This window comes from Ornithodoros turicata, chromosome 2 (genome assembly GCF_037126465.1).
Source record: "Ornithodoros turicata isolate Travis chromosome 2, ASM3712646v1, whole genome shotgun sequence".
Taxonomy (NCBI): Eukaryota; Metazoa; Arthropoda; class Arachnida; order Ixodida; family Argasidae; genus Ornithodoros; species Ornithodoros turicata.
In genome coordinates, this window is record NC_088202.1 from 14,293,243 (window position 1) to 14,315,954 (window position 22,712).

The 22,712-nt window shown below is 47.3% G+C and overlaps 3 protein-coding genes and 1 pseudogene across 3 annotated transcripts in view; all 4 read right to left on the reverse strand.

Annotated features, from left to right (window-relative positions):
* LOC135383128 (uncharacterized) overlaps window positions 1-1,387 on the reverse strand; it is a 99,344-nt gene extending 97,957 nt beyond the window's left edge. The window contains exon 1 of the mRNA XM_064612736.1: window positions 1,157-1,387. Within this exon, the coding sequence (XP_064468806.1) occupies window positions 1,157-1,265 (109 nt within the window). The 5' untranslated portion in view covers window positions 1,266-1,387. The remainder of the gene's footprint in view (window positions 1-1,156) is intronic.
* A 4,811-nt stretch (window positions 1,388-6,198) lies between these two features.
* Window positions 6,199-7,393, reverse strand: LOC135384331 (uncharacterized). The gene is made up of 3 exons (XM_064613537.1): window positions 7,066-7,393; window positions 6,756-6,871; window positions 6,199-6,669 (listed from the first exon to the last, which is right to left on the reverse strand). Exons 1-3 carry the CDS (start codon window positions 7,391-7,393, stop codon window positions 6,199-6,201), a joined length of 915 nt encoding a protein of 304 aa, XP_064469607.1.
* A 7,686-nt stretch (window positions 7,394-15,079) lies between these two features.
* On the reverse strand, window positions 15,080-17,137 carry LOC135383129 (uncharacterized; annotated as a pseudogene).
* A 1,746-nt stretch (window positions 17,138-18,883) lies between these two features.
* LOC135384332 (uncharacterized) lies at window positions 18,884-20,323 on the reverse strand. Its single transcript, XM_064613538.1, has one exon. It carries the CDS (start codon window positions 20,321-20,323, stop codon window positions 18,884-18,886), a length of 1,440 nt encoding a protein of 479 aa, XP_064469608.1.
* Between the last annotated feature and the right edge of the window lie 2,389 nt (window positions 20,324-22,712).

Here is a 22,712-nt window from a genome sequence, read left to right on the forward strand (position 1 = left end):
AAACTATTTTTTCATACATTCGTGTTTGCTAGCTGGGACACCCCAAATATTGTTACAATGAAGAGTAAGCATACTGTATGCTATGATCATTGACGTGTCTCTGCTCGTTGCTCCGTAGCTGAGAGTATGACATAGATGCAGTCCAGCTGATTTTTTGTTGCTTACTGACACTAATCTGATATGGCGGCAGCTGATGGACAAACTCCATAATGTTAAAAGCAGGAGTCTGGGCGTTTATAATAGTGCCCAGACACATGTTTTTCACATTCCCCGAAGTTACCCCGAAGGCCCGAGCGCAGAACCCCAGGCATCGACACTGCGAAGGACAGTCCATTCACCTCTCCTTACAAACGTCAGGTGATATCGATGAGACCGTTCACCTCCGCTTTATAGGGTCACTGTGATGGCGCAACCATTTTATGGAAATGCGGTCCCCTGTTTCTGTGACACATCTTTGATAAATCTTTGTACAAAACTACTCCCAATTATTATGATGAATCATAAAAGGCACGACGGACAGCATCCCTTATAACGTAACGAAGGACAGGTGTCCCTGGCCTCCTATCAAACATCTCAAACATCTGCAAGCGTTTCCGCTTTTTTATTTACAGATACCAAGGTTGTGGATTTACTGTGACAATGAACGTGATTTTTCTGCCACTTTCGTTGTCCCCCCCCCCCTTTCATTTATTTATTTTTCATCTACCAATTCCGAGAACTGGAGCAGCTGACCTCCTGTACCGAGCGCTCTTCCTCTTATTCTTTCTTCCACCAAGCCAAAACCAACAAGAACACGGCATAACATCGAGAAGCTCTGCGTGCCCATTTCACGTTACACGCAACGAGTGAGCTATGTGGTTGATGTTGCTGCATACCCACACCACTTCCAGTTTATCTACCAGCAGGAGGAACGTGCCTAGGGTATCCTGTCGACATCCATTCACGTTTTCGCAGTTTGCTACTGTGTCTTTATGCAATTTCTACGATAGACAGTCATATAGATTCTCCAATAGAATTCTCCCGCGACGAGCGAGCTCACATTTCCATTTTTTTTCTCCTACCATCGCCATCGCCATCATCATCAGTAGATTCCCCAGTATATAAAACACACAATCTGAGCGAACATTCGCATATGTTAAGGGAAATTCAACCTTACCGCATTTGTTCAACGAAACTACCTGCGAAGGTGGCGGGGTGCCCATCCAGTTAAAGGTGACTGCGTGTGCTGGGAGCAGCACGTACATCGAGACAAAAAAAATCCACATTGGGATTGAGTGTACGTCAAAACTCTCGCTTTCCTTCACGTTCGAAAATTGTTGTCCGGGAATTAGCTATGAGCGTCTTAAATGCGATTTCGAAATGGTGACTCTGCGTTCGAGAATATGAACTACTCTACTTGCTGTTATTTCCACTTGTGCGAAATGTGTTTATCGAACAATGAAACAATCCTTCATACGCAGCGGTTGACATGTGCCGCTTACCCTTTCAGCGTGAATTTTCGATCAAGGCTCACTGAGTCACTGTTATTAAAACGCGAAAGAAGGCCAATAATCAAGATGGCACAAAACTATTGGTTCAAAATATCCGCTTTAGAGAAAGTACTACCAGCTGCACGGCTCAGCGGGTTATGGCGTCCCGCACAAAACTACTAAACTAAAGAGTTGCTAACTACACCAAGGAGAAAAACGGCTTCTCGAGAAAATTATCTCGATATGGTTGTAAGGAAGCAATTAAATCTTCAGATTTGCAGTGCATCAATAGAGGAACATATGATGCAGCTTCGGCACGAGCCACCCTGACGAAGGCCATCATCTCGTCATTCTGCATTCGCACTTGCCACCACCACCACCGCTTGCTCTGTTCCTAGATATGAAGAAAGCACCGTAAAGCACTTTGCTTGTTTTGTCGCCCCTAACTGAAGCCAGGCGTCTCCTGCGATTCATTGTAGACTTTTTGACAGGGAGAAAGGTTGGCGTGTCTGTTAACGGCCACATTAGTTCCAGAAAATACTTCCAGGGAGGTGTCCCTCAGGGCAGTACTGCCCCCACGCTGTTCAACTTAATCATGGCTGGAATCCACAAACAAGTCCGTCCTACAACATATGCGCTACAACTGACCATATACGCTGATGATGTCTGCCGCCACATAGCAGGAACGAACAAAGAGAAGATTCTCGACTCAGCCGACGTACCACTAAACGCCACGAACCAGACCTTATTGGAGAGAGGCTGGAAATACCACAAAAAAAAAGTACCAATGTCTCGTCTGCATCCCCACTCCCCAAAGAAACGCGATCGTAAAGGGCATGTCACACTGTAAAACAAAACACCGGACAACGACAAGACATCGACAAGACAGGCGCCGCGGACGCTGTCGGTGTTTCGCGTTTTGTCGGCGAGGATGTCACATTGGAGAGACAGCGCCACCAACATCACAACAAAACAAATGTTGTGGCAGTGTGACATAATTTCTCGACAAACACATCAGCAAAACATGTTGCAAGACGTGTTTTTGCTGTTTTGGCGGCTGACCAAATTTCTAGCGGCAAACATAATGGGAATTTGCGGATTTCTGGCAATTTGGGTGTGCGTTGTCACCGACATCGGCATCGAAACACGTTTTTTATGTGAATGCATGCAAGGTTCCGCCATTTGTTGCTTGTTTGAAATGGAGTGGACACACGAAGTCGAACTGCAGCTGATCAAAGAAGTAGAGGAACGTCCCATCATATGGAATATTGGATTGCCGACGTATCACAGGCGTGATTTAAAGGAAAAGGCATTCTGCAGCATTGCGGAAAAAACTTTTATGCACAGGTAAGCACCACCCGAATTAGCATTTTCCCTCGGTAACGCATTGAAGCACATGATGTGAAATATTTGTTCTTGTGCGTGATGACAATATACATATTTGTACTTTCAAAATAGCGTGTATAATTGTATGAAGTTTGTGTCTCATACATTCGCTCGGCAAGATTTCATGGCCTCACAAAATGCACAAAAAGACGATGTAAATACGACGACGTTAGTTTTGTCAGAGGACATGATATGCGCATATATACCATTTCATTCCGAAGAACTGCGAATTTTTGCAGTTGAAGATTGTCTTCTAAAGTTCAATAATAAACCACAGCGAAATGTGTCTGTGTTTCAGGTCTTTTCCAAAAGCAAATAAATAACGCAGAGCCAACCAATTCGTGCCATTGTTTTTATTTTGATATTGGACAACAATTAGAGCAGTATGTCCCTTTTTTCCAACAGCTGCTGTTGTCAAGGTCAAATGGACAAACCTAAGGTCCCAGTTTCAGCGAGAAGTGCGAAAGGTTGAAGGAAGCAAAAGATCTGGATGTGGCCCCGTCGAAGTATATCGACCCAAGTGGGCGCACTTTGAAGCAATGCAGCTCCTGAGTTCGAGCTGCAAGCAAGTTCAAAGTACATGCAATTTAAATCTTGGCCAAGCATCTGAAGATTCTGAGCATGGCGTAAGCAGCTTTTATAGTATCCAGAGCAAACTATCTTCATGAGCAGCATGACAACTACATGATTGTGAGAATGGGTTACATCATTATCAACTTATCTGACGGAGGAGTCCTTTACATTATTTTAGCTACACATATGCAGCTGAACTCTACTAGTTAGCATGAGTGACTCAGAATTGACGAAGTGTTATGATCCATTTTTTCCAACTTTTCCCACCATAGCCAACACCGTTCCAAGTTTGTCTGAGTTGGCAGACCCATAGCGCCACTTTCCAAATGCCACAGTGATGCCAGAAGTCATCTGCCACTGCTCGTCTCGTCGCACTATCTCCAGCTGGTCGAGGTTTGTGGTGGACGGCATCTGACCAATTCCAATGTTAGTCATAGTTGGTGGAAAAAGTTGGCCCATGTGAACTCCACCTAAGGCAGTATAAAACTGTGTGTTGTGTGTGTCATAACTATAGGCCACAGATTTTTTTTTCTTTTACCTTGAATACTTGAAGAATCATTATGTTTTTGTTTAATCAGATCCCTCCTTCCTCCTTTTTGCACTTTCAAAGTACAACGTAAGCGCAACTGTGCTAACAACATTCAATTTAATAGTTACAGGATTGTCGGAGTGAGACAGAAGTTTTTGACAGCAGCAGCAGCAGTAGCCCTGTAGCTGGTGGCACTATAGCAGCCCTATAGGTGATAGTCCAATTCTGGAAGACACCCCCACCCCCAGCAGGTCTGAAAAGAGAAAAGCAGACAAGCAACGAAGCGATGACAAGACGAAGCTATTGCGTGCTGTAACTGAGAGGCTTCACAAGTCGCAAAGTGATGAATGCGAAATATATGGTGCCATGATAGCAAACATGATCAGGGAGGTCCCTGCAGGTGTGCAAAGACACATTGCAATGATTGCTGCACAGCAGGCTATCGTAAAATACACATTGTCATTGCAAACTGGGCATTGAGACGTAATTCAGTTTGAAGACTTCCACACAGAATGATTTTAACACATATGCAATACTGTGTGCAATAACTAAATGTGGTCATAATAGTGCAATAAATTTACCAGTTCATATCATTTTGTGCTGTCAACTGACTTGCCCTTCATTGTTGAAGTACTGCTTGAAGGTATCCCGGATTGCCTTTGCATCTGTCGTGCAGTTCATGCCTCCACCATTGCGAAAGTCATCAAGGGGATCTCCCTCGTTCCGCCACGATCCCTTGCGTAGTGTGCCTATAATTATGTTGTGAAATCAAGAACTGCTAACGTAGAGAAACACGATAGCTGGTAATTCATACTTCAGTTTTTTTTGCAGCAGAGAGACAAGGACGGAAGAAAGAGACAGGACGGCTGTGTAGTCACAACAAACAGTTTTTGTATTCTTGAACCACTTAAATAGGTAATTTCCATGGCTTAGGTATATCACAAACACATGATCACTAGGAACATCAGGGCACGTGAAGACTAGTGTGAACGTGTAAACACTAGGTTGAGAGAACACGCCGCTGCCCAAAAATGTAACAACCCCTCTGGTCACCTGCCAGTTCACTGCAAAAACTGCGGATGTGAACCACTATTTCGAAAAACCACAATAGCAGGTACCTTTCTAAACCAAGCGTATAGGGAGATCCTTGATTGAAGCCTACTTGATTCACACAGTATCTTGATAAGGATTCTTAGTGTTCACGTGCCTTAATGTTCCTAGTGATCATGTGTTTGTGATACGACTAAGCCATGGAAATTACCTATATAAGTGGTTCAACAATAAAAAAAGAATCTGTTAATTGTGAGCATAGGTAGGCGCAATCATGAGTGAGATCACTGGCAAGGCTGACGCGATCATGATCACGCCACAGTTACCTGCAACGACATCTTCCACGTCAAGACTTCCTGGCGGCGTGTAGCGTACTCTCGCAGTCGTCTTGCACCTCAAGAAACTGTGCAGAACCACAGTAGCCTGCACCATCGCACAACATTTTTCAGGGTTGTGCTTCAGTGGAGATTGATATATACGCCAGCGGTTCGCCAGTATCCCAAAGGCGTTCTCGGACACCCGGCGTGCACGGGAGAGCCTACGTAATCAGAGGAGTTTCCAAACAATTACATGTGGGCCTCCTTACTTGAGGGGATAGGCACCAATTAATATCTTAGCCGTCCAACTATACTGCTGTTTCTTCAAATTGTAGTCCAGCTACATTGTGGAACTTTTAGTTAAGCTACCAGGTAACTGCTACGTCGTAGCTCAACTGCATTTTTGACTACTCTGTTGTCTCAAAAACGGTTAAAAACGGGGCCGTTCAGTATTTCATACTTTGAAAGTGATAAAACCCCCGTGCCGGGAAACTAGTCAAAGGACGACAAAAAAGGTTGCACACTGTGCTGTGTGTTGTGTCGTCCTTTGACTTGTTTCCCGGCACGGGGGTTTTATCACTTTTAAAGTCTGTTGTCTCGTGGCTTGATCTCCATATATGAGACAAATGACGTGAAGGTACACTTGGAGCAACAGAAAGATGGCAATTTGTGTGGAAAATTTTATCCACTACATAATATCAAGGCAAAGAAGAAAAATGGAATGATCTTGTGGCTTGAAGTTACCTAAATGTAATTAACTATGTAGATAGCAGGAACTAACTTGCAGAACTAACTAGCAGGAACTAACTAAGCAGGTTTAACTAGTTTTTGCACATAGTATCCAACTTCATTTTGAACTACAAGCGAGTAGTTACTACTCATCACTTTCTTCTCCTATTGTGTACCTGTAGTTGAAAATCCTTTTTTCATCATTCAGGTCCTTTGCACCGTACGGCCTCATCAGGTAGGGTTTTAGGCCGAAACCTTCATCTCCAACAATGACGAAAGGTGTGCTACTCGTAGATGCAGGCAATGTCTTTGGGCCTGGTATACCTAGCTGTCCACTCTCAATGGCTGATCGCATTTTTGACTGGCCCCAAACACTGCTGTCGTTCATACGACCATTTCTACCTACGTCCACATACAAGAACCTCAAGTCGACATCCACAAGGGCCATCAACACAATGCTGAAAGTGCTCTTGTAGTTCCGGTACAAGGCCCCAGTATGTGGAGGAGGAGCAATGACGACATGCTTGCCATCGAGAGCACCAATACAGTTTGGGTACTGCCAGAGCTCATAGAACTGACTGGCCACATCGCACCACTCTTCCTGCCCTTGTGGCACCTGAAATGATGTAGAGAAGTTAGAAAAGATGTGCAACTTCATACCATGGCATCATGCTTATATGCACTATACATCAGTGGATGTACCTTCAAGTATCTGTCACACAGCACTTGGAAGATTGCCTTGCATACCTCATGCACCATCAAAGATATAGTATTGTGGGCAACTCTGAATTGGAATTCCAGGGATTTGTGTGTTTCACCTGTAACAACAACAGCAAAAACAAATGGAGAAAATTTGAACGTCGCAATTAGTATTAACCCGTATTTCGCACAAAAATCAATTTCAGGAGTGTTTCCTAATTTCACGACGCATTTGTAGCAGCGCGCACATTCCCTGTACTACTGTATTGTAGGACAAACAAGTAAAAGCAAATATTCAGCGTCATACACTCACCTGTTGCTAAGTGCCTGAGGGTGATCGCAAGACGCTCCCCTGCACAAATTGCCTGTCGGAAGTTAGTGTCCTGCTTTGATATGTGAGGACGGACCAGGGAGAGTAGCTCCTCCAACGTGTTGGTATCCATGCGGATCCAGCTCCGATAAGATTCCGCGTCCTCGAGGGTCAGCTCTCGCAGTAGATTTTCATAGCACCCCTGTGCCTTTCGCCTTGAGAGCCACGGCTTAACCCAAACTCTTCTCTTACGCGGCGGTTGTTTGTCGTCATCATCGAACGCAAAGTATAGCGCGAGAGCACTCATCATCTCCAGTTCCGGATCCCACATGTTGGCTTCAGAAAGCAAGCAAACAGAAGAAACGGAAGGAAGGAGGAGCGCGATGTCGATGTCGGTCGTGTGCGTCTTTTAGGAAAGTTTTTTGGTGTGACAGCAAACCGAAACAGAAACATAAGACAAGACGTCTACGAAAGACAATGTCGTTCAATGCTGTCGTTTGTCGATGTTCTTGTAAAGAGCAGTGTGACATGGCGACGGACGCGACAAAAACACTTCTTTTTGTTGAGTGTCTTGTCTTTGTCGCGGCAGTGTGACGGCCCCTTAAGGACTTTCCACGTCTGAGCATGAATGACATTCTTGTTCCAAGATGTAAAGCATGTAAATACCTTGGCATCACTATTGACAGCGCCTTGCGCTGGACGAAGCAAGTGAATGAAACAATTTCTAAAGGAAAAGAGTCGCTAAATTTGGTTCCTCGGAGAATCAGTGGCAAGGGCTGTAATGCGCGGACCCTGCTTGATCTACACAGAGCTTTTATTCTACCTCAGCGTTTGCATGCGACGCCGTACGTAGACCTGTCGCCAACACAATGGCTGAACCTGGAGAGTCTCCATCGAACAGTGATTGTTTTGCCCATCTTCTTCAGCATTACCTATACCAATCTGGAGTCAAAAGACGTCAACGTCCATTCAAAACTCAGATGGATCCGGTTCATAGGCAACGCAATACTTCTAGGCAAGAAGCCTCACTTACTCACTCTTCACCGGTTTTCAAGGCAACCTCACCACATTGCACCAGGTAGCACGACAATTATCCCACGACCTGCTACTTCTCCGTGGCATGGTATAATGCCCAATATCTCGTTGCACATTCCACGGCTAAGAAAGAAGGGTGAATCCAGCTCACTGGAAGTCAGAGCAGCTGCTGAGGACCTAATCAGTGACACTTTTCACGCACACACGCTGGTGTTCACAGATGGCTCCGTTTGCCGCGTGTAGGACCGCTAATTCCGCCTTATACAGGGTGTCTTTTTTAGGCAATACAGATTTTTCATTAAAAAACTTTAAGGGCTATAAACATGCTGTTTTCACTTCTATCATCTCTGGGCCGGCGGACGTTCTTGGCCATATGTTGCTGGACCGTCAAATGACTAATTACATAAAATCGTTAATTAACTTTGTAATTATAAAAGCTACGATGTTGTCCAAATGACAACATCTGTTCCGTTCGGTGACCTGATATCGTATCCGTTTTCAGAACAAAAATCCATTCGGCAGATCGTGTGCAAAAAAATCGTGAGGGAACACCTTTTTTTTTATGATGTTCATTGCGCATCTTCGGAGACGCGTCTTTCCTTCACGCCCAATGTGAGATGGTGAAGGAGCCTCATGCGTCGAAGATCAGCTTTAACTTGCGGAAACAAAGCAAAAACACATGTATCGAGTGACGCTATCGGAACTGTCTTATCTTGTGTTGCATTTTCTGTTAATCTTTTTCCAGGACGCAAGAGGCGACAGTGTGCTCTTTCACCCTCTCACACTGGGGGAAAAGGAAAGACGGGTCCCCGAACATGCGCAATGAACAAGATAAAGAGAAAAAATGTGTTCTTTCACGATTTTTTTTGGGCACGATCTGCCGAACGGATTTTTGTTCTGAAAACTGCCACGATATCAGGTCACCGAAAAGAACAGATGTTCTCATTGAGACGACTACGTAGCTTTTATACGCTTTTACGCGCTTATAGCTACGTAGCTTTTATAATTAAAAAGTTAAGTAACGATTTTTAGGTCATTAGTCATTTGGTTGTCGAGCAACGTATGGCCAAGAACGTCCGCCGGCCCAGAGATGACAGAAGTGAGAACAGCATGTCTATAGCTCTGATAGTTTTTTAATGAAAAATCTGTATCGCCTAAAAAAAAAAAACCCTGTATATACCATCGTTAAATGTGGCACGGCAGCGAAAGTCAGTTAGATTTCCAATGTACTATACAACTGCGGAGCTTCTGGAAATCCTACATGCAGCAGCTGCGGTGCAGGTCAAGAGAATCACCAAAGCTGCCATCCTCACGGACGCGCGTAGCGCTCTCCAATTGGTGATTAATCCCACATGAGTAACATTCTAGCCCGGTGTATCAGAACATGATGTGCCCAATAGAAGTCAATCGGTGGAGACAACTCCCTGGCAATGGATCCTCTCCCCCCCCCTCACACACACACACATAATGGGATGATGATGTGGTGGGTCATTCTCCGCCGTTATGGCGGTACACTGCCCCATTGCGCTCCCACGTCGGCATCAGTGGCAATGAAAAAGCGAACCAACTAGCCTCTGCTGCACACCACAGCCTAGCCCCAGTTTGCCAACACCGGTAGAAAGCGACAGAATTTTTTTTCTCAATGAGATAGTACTTACATAGCACCCTGGGATTCGGGACATCCTGCAAAATCGTCGACATGATCTCCCGTTGAAAGGAGTTTGCCGCAGAACAGAAACCCTGCTCTTCAGGTTGCTAACACTAAGAGCTTTCACTACATCACAATTATTCAAGATTGGCTCTCTCGACAATGCAAATTCCAGACACTGTCACCAGATCGACACTATCGAACACCTCCTGCTTCATTGCTGTGCATATGATATGGTGCAGGAATTGCACGCTGGATGATGTCCTACATCCCAGAGGCTCTTTCACGGAAAGCTACTGAAAAGGTCACAGCCTCGTCTGCTTTCTCCAGGAGTCTGAACTAGCCCAAAGACTACTGGACTAAGTTTCTCTGCTCGTGCTTCTTACCAATGCTGGCAGTGACCGCCCTACATCATAACTTTCGGCCGTCACCATTCCAACATCTGTTATCATATGAGCTCATCATCCTGGCGAAAGTCGTGACACTGCCCCATATGTGAGGCCAACAACGGCAATCCGTCATCATCACCACCACCACACACCTACAAGGTAGTCCCGGTGCCGGTTGTGTTGTCGGGGGTTTTTCCTGGGTTTTCTTCAGGCAGGGGCAGGGGCTCTCAGACATATGTCGGCAGTTCCCTTAGAAGTCGGCCCGGGCTGGGCACTCCCCAGGTCCACCTCTGCCCAACGTGCGTTGCCCACCTCCGTAAGGCCAACAACGGCGAGCCCTTTCACCATCTTCTTCTTCTTTGTAGGGGGTAAGAGTTGTCAGCCACAGTCAAGTGGCTCATCACCACCACCACCACCTAGGTAGTTACGGAAACGCGCTCCAACGGTACCTTTGTTATTTCCTTTTTTTACTTTTGTGTTAGCGCCGCGCAGCAACTGTGGCTATCAGCAGCGTACAGATGGAGAGAGGACAGCATCAAGGAGTGGGGACGGGGGGTTAGTACGCCCCTGGGCCGACTTCAGGGGGAACTGCGCTGACATATTCGTCTGGAAAGTCTTCGGAAAACCCAGGGAAACCTCAGACAGCACAGACGGTGGTAGAGTTCGAACCCACCACCCCCCAGTCAGCAGGACACCAACGAGCGAGACGCCTTAACCCACTCGGCCATGCCGCTGGTCCCAAAGAAAAGGTGCTACATCTGAAAAACGCGAATGGTTCCTGCCGCGACAATGTGACATGCCCACTGGTTAGAAGGTGATTTCCCTTCGCTACCATGCGAAGAGCATCAGGACGTGCAAACGCGTGCTGCACCTAAGAAACCCGGGACAGCAACAGCGGCTCCCCTCCAATATTGTCCCAGACTGCAAAGAGTGTCTGAGACCCGGTTTTTACTAACGCCGATTAACATTTGAGCCGAGATCAACGCTCCCTTAACTTGAGTGTAACGCATAACTCTGCATCATTAAAGGGAGTTATTGTCACTAAAACGTTCATTACATCTCCAACTAACATTTTCAAAAAGAATGGAGTTTTAACTTCAAGTTTTAGCAACCCCTGATCTCGGCTCAAAGTTAACCAGCGTTGGTGAAACCGGTCCTGAGGCGCACACACTTTAGTGAGTTCCTTAACGCTTACAGCCCAGTCACAAAAGTCTGGTGCACTCCGAAGGCCATCGAAGACCTAGCTCAAACATCAGACCCCTTGGTTACGCTTTTCGTGGCACCCAAATCAGAGCATAAGGATGTGACTGAAGAGTTTGTCACAGAATTACCGCAACTGGCGTAAATAAGTAGTGTTGTAAATTTGACAAATGTTTTGTTGACTGTTATGACCGGACCGAAAAAAGAAGCCGAGCAACATTGCAGCAACGACAACGCCGCCGCTTTCCTGCCCACTCGGTGTGACGGAGAGCGACGGCATAGCGGCTGCACCTGCTGCCCAGTATTAAGACTGTTTACGATGTAGGGCTGCAAGTCACAGCCTGTCGTTAACTATAACAAAACGACAACACACCGTGTCAGAACAACGTCGAAGCAATGCCAAAATCACCCCACCTCATCGAAACTGTGAGTAACTCCAAAGAACCAACAATGATTTCTCCACCCGGCTGCGAACGGGGAATGATAATGGCGATTATGCTCACGCCCTCGGAGTCTTTGGATATGACAGGGGGTTTGAGTGAATCATAAAAAAAATGTATCAATAAATTCAAGCTTTATCATACAGACATACATTGGGCAACGTTCCTTGTTGTAATGGGAAAGCAAACACGCAAGGTTGTTGCCACCATGAGATTTGAAGATGACTCCATGAGACTAGGCATCGATTCTGTTATTGCGAAGTGCGAGGGGCACTGCAACCCGTCTGCAAATCTCACGTACCCGGAATACGTCTTCAGCTCGCGCGACCCAGAGAAAAATTGGATGTGTGGTTGACTGAGCTGAAAGCACTTCACCAGCCATGTTCGTTCGGAGAAATTGAAGATCGCATGCTTCACTGCACAATCATGTTGGACATGAGTGACAAGGTGCTGCAGCAGAAAATAATTGCAGAAGACGCTGGTCTGCAGAAAATAATCCGCATATGTCGGACAAGTGACCTCAGCCTCGAGCAGTGTGGCGAAATTCAAGCAGCGAAAGCGAACGCGCCAAATCAGAATGTCAGCTCTTTGAAACAGGTGTGTAAAAGCTGCGGATAACCGACATATCAAGTGAAAAGCTGTTCCTCAAGAGGGGGAAAAAATCCAGAAACTGCGGAAAATTGCAACACTTTGATAGAGTGTGCATATCAAAGAAAGAACAGCAGAAAAAAAGAAAGAAAATAAACTTTGGTGGCGTAACAGAAGAAGAGGAGTCACGATCAGGATTCTCTATCGGCTCCCTGGACACAACGTACAAAGACCATTGGTTGGGTACTGTTCACATTGGGGAAGTGAAGACACAAGCAAAAGTAGGCGCAGGAGCAACTTGACCTCGAACAGCACATTTCAAAATGTCACGTCGAAGCACGTTGATGCTCACGAGACTCTGTTGACGTCGTTTTTTGTACATCAGGTCACCTCAACAGGATAGGTCGTCCTGTCAATAGGCCGGTATCACACGGTAGTTTTGCAGCGCCGCCGCTGTCGCGCAATATTGTGGGAGTCGTAGTTTCCGGCTGCTCCGGCTATGGCGGTGGCTGTTTAGTGCTGTGGTTCTTGCACATTCACCTAGTAACTATGGTCGGATACACATGCTGTGTGCCTGGTTGCTTTAGTAACAGCTCCCGAGATAAGGCTTAAGCTTCCACCCATTCCCAAAGGACAGAAAGTTGCGGGGAGAATGGGTAGCCAAGATCGGGCGCGCAGGAAACAAAGGGCGGTAAGTGGGACGCCGTTTGTCTCTACATGTATACTAAATCGTTGCCTGTGAGATTTCCTACATCGTCAATCACAGCCTCAAACATAATGCCGACGGAAAGTTTTGTTTGACGTCGCGTTCTAAAAGAGATTGGTTTTACTATATAGGTTCTCAAAATTCGTGCCTACCGCTGGATACAGAGTGTGTGGCGTCCATTTCGAGGGTGGCCGGAGGTCATACATGGTGCGGGTGCCGATACTTTTCGCACACAAAGCTCAAAAACCAAAGCGGAGAACTATCGAAAGGCTGCTACTCCCGCAAGGAAGACCAACAGACCAGCATCAACCGTCGCTTGAGGTACACGGCACGTTTTGCGTGGCTGTGTATATTCAGTATATTTCTGTTTGACAATTTGTTCAACATAATAACACTGGGATATGTACTGCAGACCGGGGTTATGAAGACAGCCGCAACACACGTCTGCGAGGACCATTCGTACCCTCTGCTCAGTGGTTGTGACTGCCTTCGCGCACTTATCTTCAGCCAAAGAGCTCAATTGGAACATCTTCAAGATCAAGTTGACGCGGCAATACAAGAGACAGAGAAGGTGCGGCAGACAGCTAGAAAGCAACATGCAGAAACCACAAGGAAGGCATATCACCTGGAACAAGAAAACAACAAACTGAAGAGTCAGCTGTCTTGCCTGCAAAGTCTTATGGAAGAGATGAAAGAGAAGAAAAACAGAAGTCCTGTGCAGCTGTCATATAAAGCTATAGTTACAGACGTTGGAAAATTAAGGTACTACACTGGATTTGAGACTGTGGAATTGCTAGAGAGCTTCTACTCATTTTTCGAACCCAACGTCAAGCATCTCCAGTACTGGCAGATGCCACCAACATCAGCACGTATAGAACGGAAATTCTCCCTTTCACCCAAGGATCAGTTTCTTTTTACTTTGGTCAGGCTAAGACTTGGACTTGACGGAGTAGACTTATCGTACAGGTGTATTTAAAAACATCAAACATTCCTTACGGGTTATGTGACTAGCAGGGATTTAAACTCACTCAACTTCCAACTTGCAGGTTTGGCGTCTCAGAAACAACAGTCTCAAGGACGTGGATTACCTGGCTTGATCTATTATATAACCGGCTCTGTCAGGTCAGTACTATTACTCTACACCTAGAATTGTGCCCGTGTGGCACACGACTAAAGATTTGCTCTCCATGCTCATGATATGTAATTTTCTACGACCTGTCAACTTCATCTAGTTAAATCTTGGGCTCCTCCAGGTACCTACGGCTATGCCACCATCTCTCTGTGACAAGTACAGGCCACAAGCCTTCAAAGACAAGGGGTACGATACTGTAGACGGAATCTTGGACTGCACCGAAATTTTAATTGAAACCCCCACATCCTTTCGTGTTCAGAGCGAGACGTATTCCAATTATAAAAAGCACAACACGGCAAAAGGCTTAATCATGTGTAGTCCAAATGGGTTTGTAACGTTTGTTTCGGATCTAGCACCCGGCAGAATATCGGATAAAGCTATCACGCTGAACTCTGGTGTACTTGACCACATAGCCCCTGGGAGGGCAATAATGGCAGACCGTGGCTTTCTGATAGAGGAAGAATGTCGAAAACGATCAATTCTATTAAACATTCCTCCCTTCATGAGGGGAAGGACTCAGCTCAGTGTGGAGGACGAGAATGAGACAAGAAGGATAGCGAGTGTGAGAATACACATTGAGAGAGTTATAAGAAGAGTTAAAGGTTTCAAAATCCTCAGAAAGGTCTTTCCAAATAGCATGTCTACGGATCTCAATAAGGTGTGGCACGTTTGTGCTAGACTTGTTAACTTCACTGGGAAACCCTTTTTGGATAAATGAGCACAAATATGCAGCAACTGAAGGACACGTACAATGTTGTAAATAAACCAATAAACTAGAAAACTCCTCTTTAATCATTTCAAACAAACATAACTTGCATACACAAACAGCTATAATGACCTAGAACAACAGAAAATCAGTTTTACATTTTTATGCGCACAACAAAAGCAGGTTTTCTTTTGTTTGGTCTCACAAAATGGTTTAGTCGCAGTTGGAAATGAAAGGTTGCAGGTACATGTTGTAAAAGAATGCGCAGCGCTCGACTAGCTCCTTAAAATATGCTGGGTCGAAAGGGACTAGAACCTGCACACACTTTTCTTTGCTGAAGACAAAAAGAACACACGACTTCATCGATGTGAGTCCCATTTGCATTTGCACTTGTGTGTAGTATTTACTGCTACACTTCAGGCATCCACTGCGGAGTTCGGCCTTGCAAAATGTTTCCAAATTTAGAGGACTTTTAATTTCAATTAGCCTTTCATCACAGCAGAAACACGAGACAATGCCATCACGACTTGCACCGAGGAAAGGATAACTGCTGCATAGGAACAGTCCAGTCTGCTTCACGTCAATATTGATGTGGCATGCATTTTCTGTCTTGAAAGTTTCACGTGCTTCTCTCTCACACAGAATCCCTCTCTCCATTGCGAAAGTTGGTCTGTATTTCTTCGTGCCCATAAGTGTACTGATAAGTGACCGAGGGTCATGGGGACCAGTTTTCTTCCTGCAAGTGTTCACCCAAGTGTAAACCCTATGTGCCACGGAAGCTGTGATCACGCCTTCTCTATAATGGTGCCAGAGAGGGCACACGCTTTGCAGTCTCGTGGCCTTTTCTATGGCCAGAACTTCAACAGGAGTGTATGGAATCACAGGAAGCTTGTTTCTCACTTGGTCTAACCATCGGGGTGGCAGGTTTTCTGTAGTTTCTGTGCCAGAGCTTGTTTTTTTCTTTTACTTTGACAGGTATAAAGTCATTTGGTTCGAGCACATCAGCAAAGCAGTTGAGACCACTTTCTTTCAGCTTCATGTGAAGGTTCACTGAACTTGAAGTACGCAGTCTCAAGTTCTCATCTCGAAGTGATGACCATGCTGCTCGTCTCGCGTGACGCTTTGGAGCATCACTTATCCTTTGGCATGTGTCCTTACAAAACACTAAGTCACCAAAATGCTCACTAATACGTTTAGGGCCTCTCGGGCTGTACCACTGTCGCTCTATTTCTGTACATGCATGTGCTTCAGGTACGTAGCGAAGATCATATTGTGCAATGTACATTAGTCCATAGAGAACGCAGCAGATATGTTTGCATACTGATTCCTGTCCAGCAACACACAAGCAGTGTCCTGTGACAACCTCTCCGTCACACTTTGAGATCTCAGCAGTAGCTACATACGTAATGCTGCATGACATTGATGCCCTGACTTCTGCACGAATAATTGTCAGAGCACATTCCCTTCTTGAAAACTCCAGTTTCTCAAGATGACCCGAAGTGAACAGGCGCAGGCCAGCCTCTCCATGTCTCTGCGCACCTTTTCCTTCAATGTACCTGATTGAGAAAAAAGTTATCAGCATATGTGGGCAGAGGCCTCTTTTTGCGCGGTGAATATAGTAGCATTGCGGCCTGCATCTCAAGGACCATTGGCGCTTCTTTCATGTGCTTCTTCCTTTTATGCGACGTATAGCGTTGCGCAACCAGAGGACGGGAGTTCGAGTTGTACTTGCACATAACTTCATTTTCATATTTCACATCTCATGCTTCTCGTGTAATGGGGTAGGGTACTGCTCTCAAGCGGTGAATCACCCCAGGTCATAGTCATGATTTAGTTGTTGTTGTTGTTGTTGTTTGCAGGCTGCAAAAATTTTAAGAAATAATAAGGAAGCAAAATGTTGTAACATTGAAAGAAAGAAAAAAAAAGAAGTTTGGTACAAGGCCTAGGTTAAGCCAGTTACAGCCACTGTTACAACAGTGGCGGATCACATTTCTGTTGTGTGTGCGTGCAGCAGAGACAAATCAATTCTACCTTTCCAGATGTGATTTCAACACTAATAATGCCCAGATGTGGTATATGCGTTTCCTACTTCACGGAGATAATTGTCTCCTGAATGTTTGTTTGTTCTGTCAAACATACCTGTAAATATGCTCCTTCCCAAAGAATGGGTTTAATGATTTCGTTTCTCGTGTCCATTGGTCGTCGTTACGCTCCCTCAGTCCAGTTGACATTTTCCTTACTTTTCATTACGTTACCTGTAAAGAAAACTCTGAAATCACTTCATGTGTTCACGTACAGACAACGCCTATAAAGATAACGTACCCTTTACATATGAAACTCCCTGATTTAGGTTTTCGAAGCTATGTACGACGACTGATTTTGCAAAGCTGACGACCGGCTGGCGAAAGGTCAGTTTAGGTGAGCTTTAGATCGTTCTAAGGGTTCCACATATACAAAAAGCGAGGCCGTCACCGTGAGTAAGACGCTAAAAAAGTTCATATCTGTCACATAACACGTGAAAGCACAAGCGGAGCCCTCCTTCGAGCTGGGCGGACAAGATAAATCCGACGCGTGTACCTCATGCCTCGATATTGGGCAACCATTTTTACGTTCCATAAGCCATTTCTGCAGCATTATCCTCCAAGCGCTATTCTTTCACAAACACAAGCAACACACCGCGTGAAACAAGAGCGGCAGTAGGCAACGCAATGATACGCCGACAGCGGCTCCTCTTATTCGTGTCATAAGTAACGAACACCGCAGTCACATGCGATGCAGCGTGCAGATACTTACATGACAGGTAGAGCTTGTGAAGATGAGAGGGGAAAGCATAGGACGACGCAAAGGCGAAGGGAAGGAGCGTAGAACCGTAGAACAACCAGATGTTCGTCCCATGTTACGATGGAGCGCGGTGGACTACAGCCAACATGGCGTCCAGCTACTTCCGGTGTGCGCGCGCTTGCGCAGATCGCGCCATGAGATCGGCCTATTGTCACGGAAAAGAGCAAAATTCCTGTGACTTTTATAACTGTCTCCCAGAAAGTTCAAACCACCTTCAGTAGAAAGACAGGGGAACATTTAGACTCATCGTCAGAGTTGCGACAACCTCAAAACAGGTACAACAGAGCACCAGGATGTGTTCAGTGGCATCGGAAACATTAGGGGAATCATCTATCGAATGAAACTATGCCCAGGAGAAGAACGCCTGATACGCTCGCCTCGGTAGCATTGCGTGACAGGTACCAGTAGCATTGCGTGATCGCGTGCAGGTCTGAGCTGAAGAAAATGGGGGACACTGGCATAATAATGACAGTATCAGAGCCAACAGCTTGGATAAAAAACATGGTTGTTGTCACACGTGGAGATAAACTGCGCAACTATATAGGTCCCGGAGACCCTTGTGACGGAACATTATCCTATGTCAACTTTGGATGACATCGCACCACGTCAACAAGGCGCCAAGTGTGTGTGTGTGGGGGGGGGGGGGGGGTATATATAAGTTTAATAAACAGGAGGTGGCGTCCACGCAAGGAGAGGTCAGCCAGACCTATGTCGGCTTGCTACGCCCTGGTGGAGCAAAAAAAAGAAAAAAACAAAAAAAAAAACGGCCGGTTTCTTTGCAGTGGGGGCGAGTGCCCAGGGCCGCGGTTCTCAGTTCACAACGTAACACTCAGTTGGGTGTCCTGTAGGTATTGCAGGAGAGCCCTTGTAACGGCTCCCTGCTGTTGGCGTGCGACGGGGCCGAGAAGCACGACCAGTGAGAGCGAGCCGTGTCCCAGGCGTTGGAGGCGATTGGCGAGGACAGCGCGGGCTGCAGAGTACCCCGAGCAGGTTAGTAGGAGGTGCTCAACGTCTGCTACTGCGCCACAGGTAGCGCAGCTAGCTGAGCGACGCTTTCCGACCCTGCACAGGTATTGCGGTGTATATGCGACGTTGAGTCGGAGCCGATGCAGCAGCGTTTCTTCTGCGCGGACGAGCTACTGGTATGGAGCGAATTGCATTGTCGGGTCAATGGACTGGATATACGCATTGGAGCGTACAGCGTCTTCGACAGAGCGACGCATTTCGGAGGCACACCACTCGCGGATCTTTATAAGACAAGCGGACGATGTGAGCGGCATACTAGCTGGCGGGCCGACGTCTTGGTGGGCACGCCTCGCGGCGGCGTCCGCTCGGGAGTTCCCACTGAGGCCTATGTGGCTGGGAACCCACTGTAGCCGCACACCGTGGCCAGAGGCGCAAAGAGAGTCGCATGCGGCGATGATAGCCGTTTGGAGGTCGCTGATGATTTTGGTGGCGTGAGAACTCAGGATCTCCAGGGCTGGCTTGCTGTCGGTGAGGATCGTCCACTCTGCAGGTGGGGAGGACGAGATGTGCTGAAGGGCCATATTGATTGCGAATAGCTCTGCTTCCGTGGAGGACGTCTCGTTGGGGAGCTTGGACTCTTTCTCAAAATCTTCGTGGGGCACATAAAAGGCTGCAGCTGCTCCACCAGGTATCACAGACCCATCAGTATAGACTGTCTGCCTTCCGTGGTGCAGCGAGGCTAGGTGTTCCAGGGCAAGTTGATGTGCTACAGGCGCTGGCGTGTCGCTTTTTTTCCCGAGGCCATGGATAAATGTGCATATGGGAGGTTGGTCGAGAGCCCATGTTGGGGTAGCATACGATACGTGAGATGTGGGAGGTGGGACAACACCCTTCAGACGGCGCACTGCGCTACCAAAGGCAGACGCGGGGCTGTCGTGGACAATGGTCCTGAGGTAGTGGAAAGGGTGCCGAGTCATTAGCCGCGTGTAAATGCGGAGGGTCTCTCTATCTCGCAGGGTGGTAACAAGTGATTCCCTGGCCTCTGCAAGTACCGAATTAGTTTCCGTTGTCTTGGGTAAGCCCAGGCATGCGCGAAGGCTGCGAGACTGAATGTTCAGGAGTTCCCGCTCGTGAGTCGTCCGCAGGCCGTGCAGCACTGGGATGCTGTATCGCAGGAAGCCGAGCACGAGGGAGCTGTGAATTTGGCGAAGATCGCGACAGGTGGGGCCCCAAGACGCTCCGGAGATGCGGCGTAGGACGTTCACTGATCTGCTCGTCTTGACGGAGAGGTTCTTTATGTGCTTAGACCACGAGAGCTGTCTGTCAATAATCACACCAAGGTACTCGCAGTGCGTCACAAATTGAAGCGGGGTTCCGGCAACATGGAGAGGGTAGCTGGTGAAGGGCCGCCGAGTAAACGCCATGGCGGCTGTCTTGCTAGGGGATACACGGAGTCCTCGGTCGGCAAGGTAAGACGCGGTGGTGTTGAGAGCGCCTTGTAAGCGTTGTTGAATGGCGTCCCGTCGGACTCCGGATGTCCATATGCAGATGTCGTCGGCATAGATTGTGATGCGGATATGCTCAGAGAGGCATGCCGGGAGTGATGCCATAATCAGATTGAACAGCAGCGGACTCAGTACACTACCTTGTGGCACTCCACGAGAGACGGGAAAAGCTGGCGTATCTCCTGATGCAGTACGGACGAACAGCGTCCGGCCGGACAGAAAGTCACGGACCCAAGAAACCCAAGTGCTTTTCAACATTGGGTCCATCTACGGGGTTCTGGCAAATAAAACTGGATACTCGAGTCTAAAAGGTTAATAAATCGGGGTGTTTGGTCAGACATATTAAAAACGTCCGTCTCTCTTTTAGTTCCTCTTCAGTGCTTTGTTGTCAGTCTCTCTTTTAGTTCCCCTGCACTGAGCTTTTATCGTTTTTAATAATTGAAGCTCACACCTCTGTAGATTTGCAACCCCGTTCGGAAGATACCCCTTAACGCGAATGCCGCTCGGTATTATCCGCACCGGAGGTATTTCAGCGATCTATGCACCACATCTTCCAGAACACACCAGGGGTGGAGATTGTGATGGCCGACATCCTCATGTGGGGTACTACGAGTAACGAGCATGCTAAATGCCTGAGCGCAGTCCTGGAGAGATGCAGAGAGGTGAATCTCGTTCCCAATGCAGCTAAATACAAGTGTGGGATATGCAATATCGGCAGAAGAACTGTTCATCGACGCATGATCGAATCGACACAAAGTGTGAAGGAGCTACAGCGCTTTCTGAGGTGTCAATTATATACGGAGAGCACTGCAAAGAGCGGGGTCGGCGCGAACACCAGCTCGGTACAGCACGGTGTAAATTGTGCAATACGCCCTTTTAACACCTAAAGAGGTGTGAAATTTTTTAATGTGTATGCGCGGGCCGAAATCGGGCCTCGCAGAGAGTTTGACTGGGGGCTTTGACCGGGCTCCGGTCCAGTCATAGAGTCGTCGAGCTCGATTTGGGCCGAGCTTTTGTGAGTGGTTCCTTCAGATTATTTCATCCTCAACAGCATGAAGGCAAAACAACTAAGTCCCTAGGCACTTCCTCCACCTTTCTGCTGAAGCGCTACAATGTAAGCGTCCCGTTATTCGCGACTTCGCCTTGTTGAGGATCATGCCCTCGCTGTGCCGTGCACCGCAGGCACACGCACGAGACTCGATACAAACCTGTTGCTATACGGAAAAAGCGCATCAAAGGTTGCGTTTGCGCGTTCCAAGTCAGCCTACGACCGGGTAAGCTTCCGTGGTGTAGGGTACTGGCCTGGCCGGGCCGTGTTTTCGGTTGCCTAGTCGGGCTAGGGTCGGGTTAAGACTTCGTGGCTTTGGGTACGGGCAGGACCGGGCCGGGACGGTAGAGTCAGGCCCGTGCACTGCTCTAATTACGACACCCCTTCAAAAGCTCATAAAGAAGTACACTGCTTGTGTGTGGATTTCGGAATGCCACCAGGGATTTTATAAGCCGAGTGCACAACTGAGGGACGCTACTCTACTCAAGTTCTACGATCCGAGCAAGCCAGTGACACTGTGAGTGGATGGTAGCCAGCGTGAGTCGGCGCGGTCTTCCTACAAAAGGAACACCGTGTGGCATACCTGTCTGGACCATTGACACCATCACAACTACACGTTCCACGATTACATGTTTGTACAACCACAAGTGGAAGTTTATTCTGGTCATCGTTTTTTAGAGGCTATCTTCAAGAAAAATCTCCATCAGTGTCCATTACGTCTCAAGCCCATGCGGCTGACATTGCAAACATACGCGTTGGGTGTCCGATATATGCCGCGAACCGAGTCGCACATAGCGGATGGGCTGTTATGCTCCCCGAACAAGACCCAGTTAGAAGGGACATGCGAAGTGAACACACGTTGGCTACCCTACCAGTACGTGTGATACCACTTCATGAGTTCCAGAACGCCCCTTCAGAAGAGTCCCTTCGCGATGGACGATGTCATTGCAGCTGGCCAGTGTGCGCAGTTAGGGAGGAGCGCCTGCCAGGGTGACACGTCCACTAAGGACACAAACGGAGGGATGCGAACTCGACAACTGTTCGAAGGTGACTTGACCAAACGCAATTAAGTCCTGCTGCAGGAAGCTAGCGAAGAAGACGCGCAACCGGCGCGGCGACAAGGGTAACGGCGTGCCACAGCGTCGAAGAGCCACATGCCGAGAATGTGCTATCCACAGTATGTCCGCGCCGCAGGATGTGACTAAGAACACTCAGTCAGTGACCTGACCACCCGGTAATATCTCCCTTACGTACTTCTACGTTGGCAGCGAGTATGCTCAGCAGCAAAGGCAGGAGACATACTCTCTGTCAGTTCTCCACACTCCTGTATTCAGCAAACCAACACGATCTTCACGAGCCCCAAGGTGCTCTTGTATCTGCCGGTACTGGAATTTCTGTAGCACAGTGTCGCATATCCGTGTAGGAAAATTGTGTTGCCGCATCTTC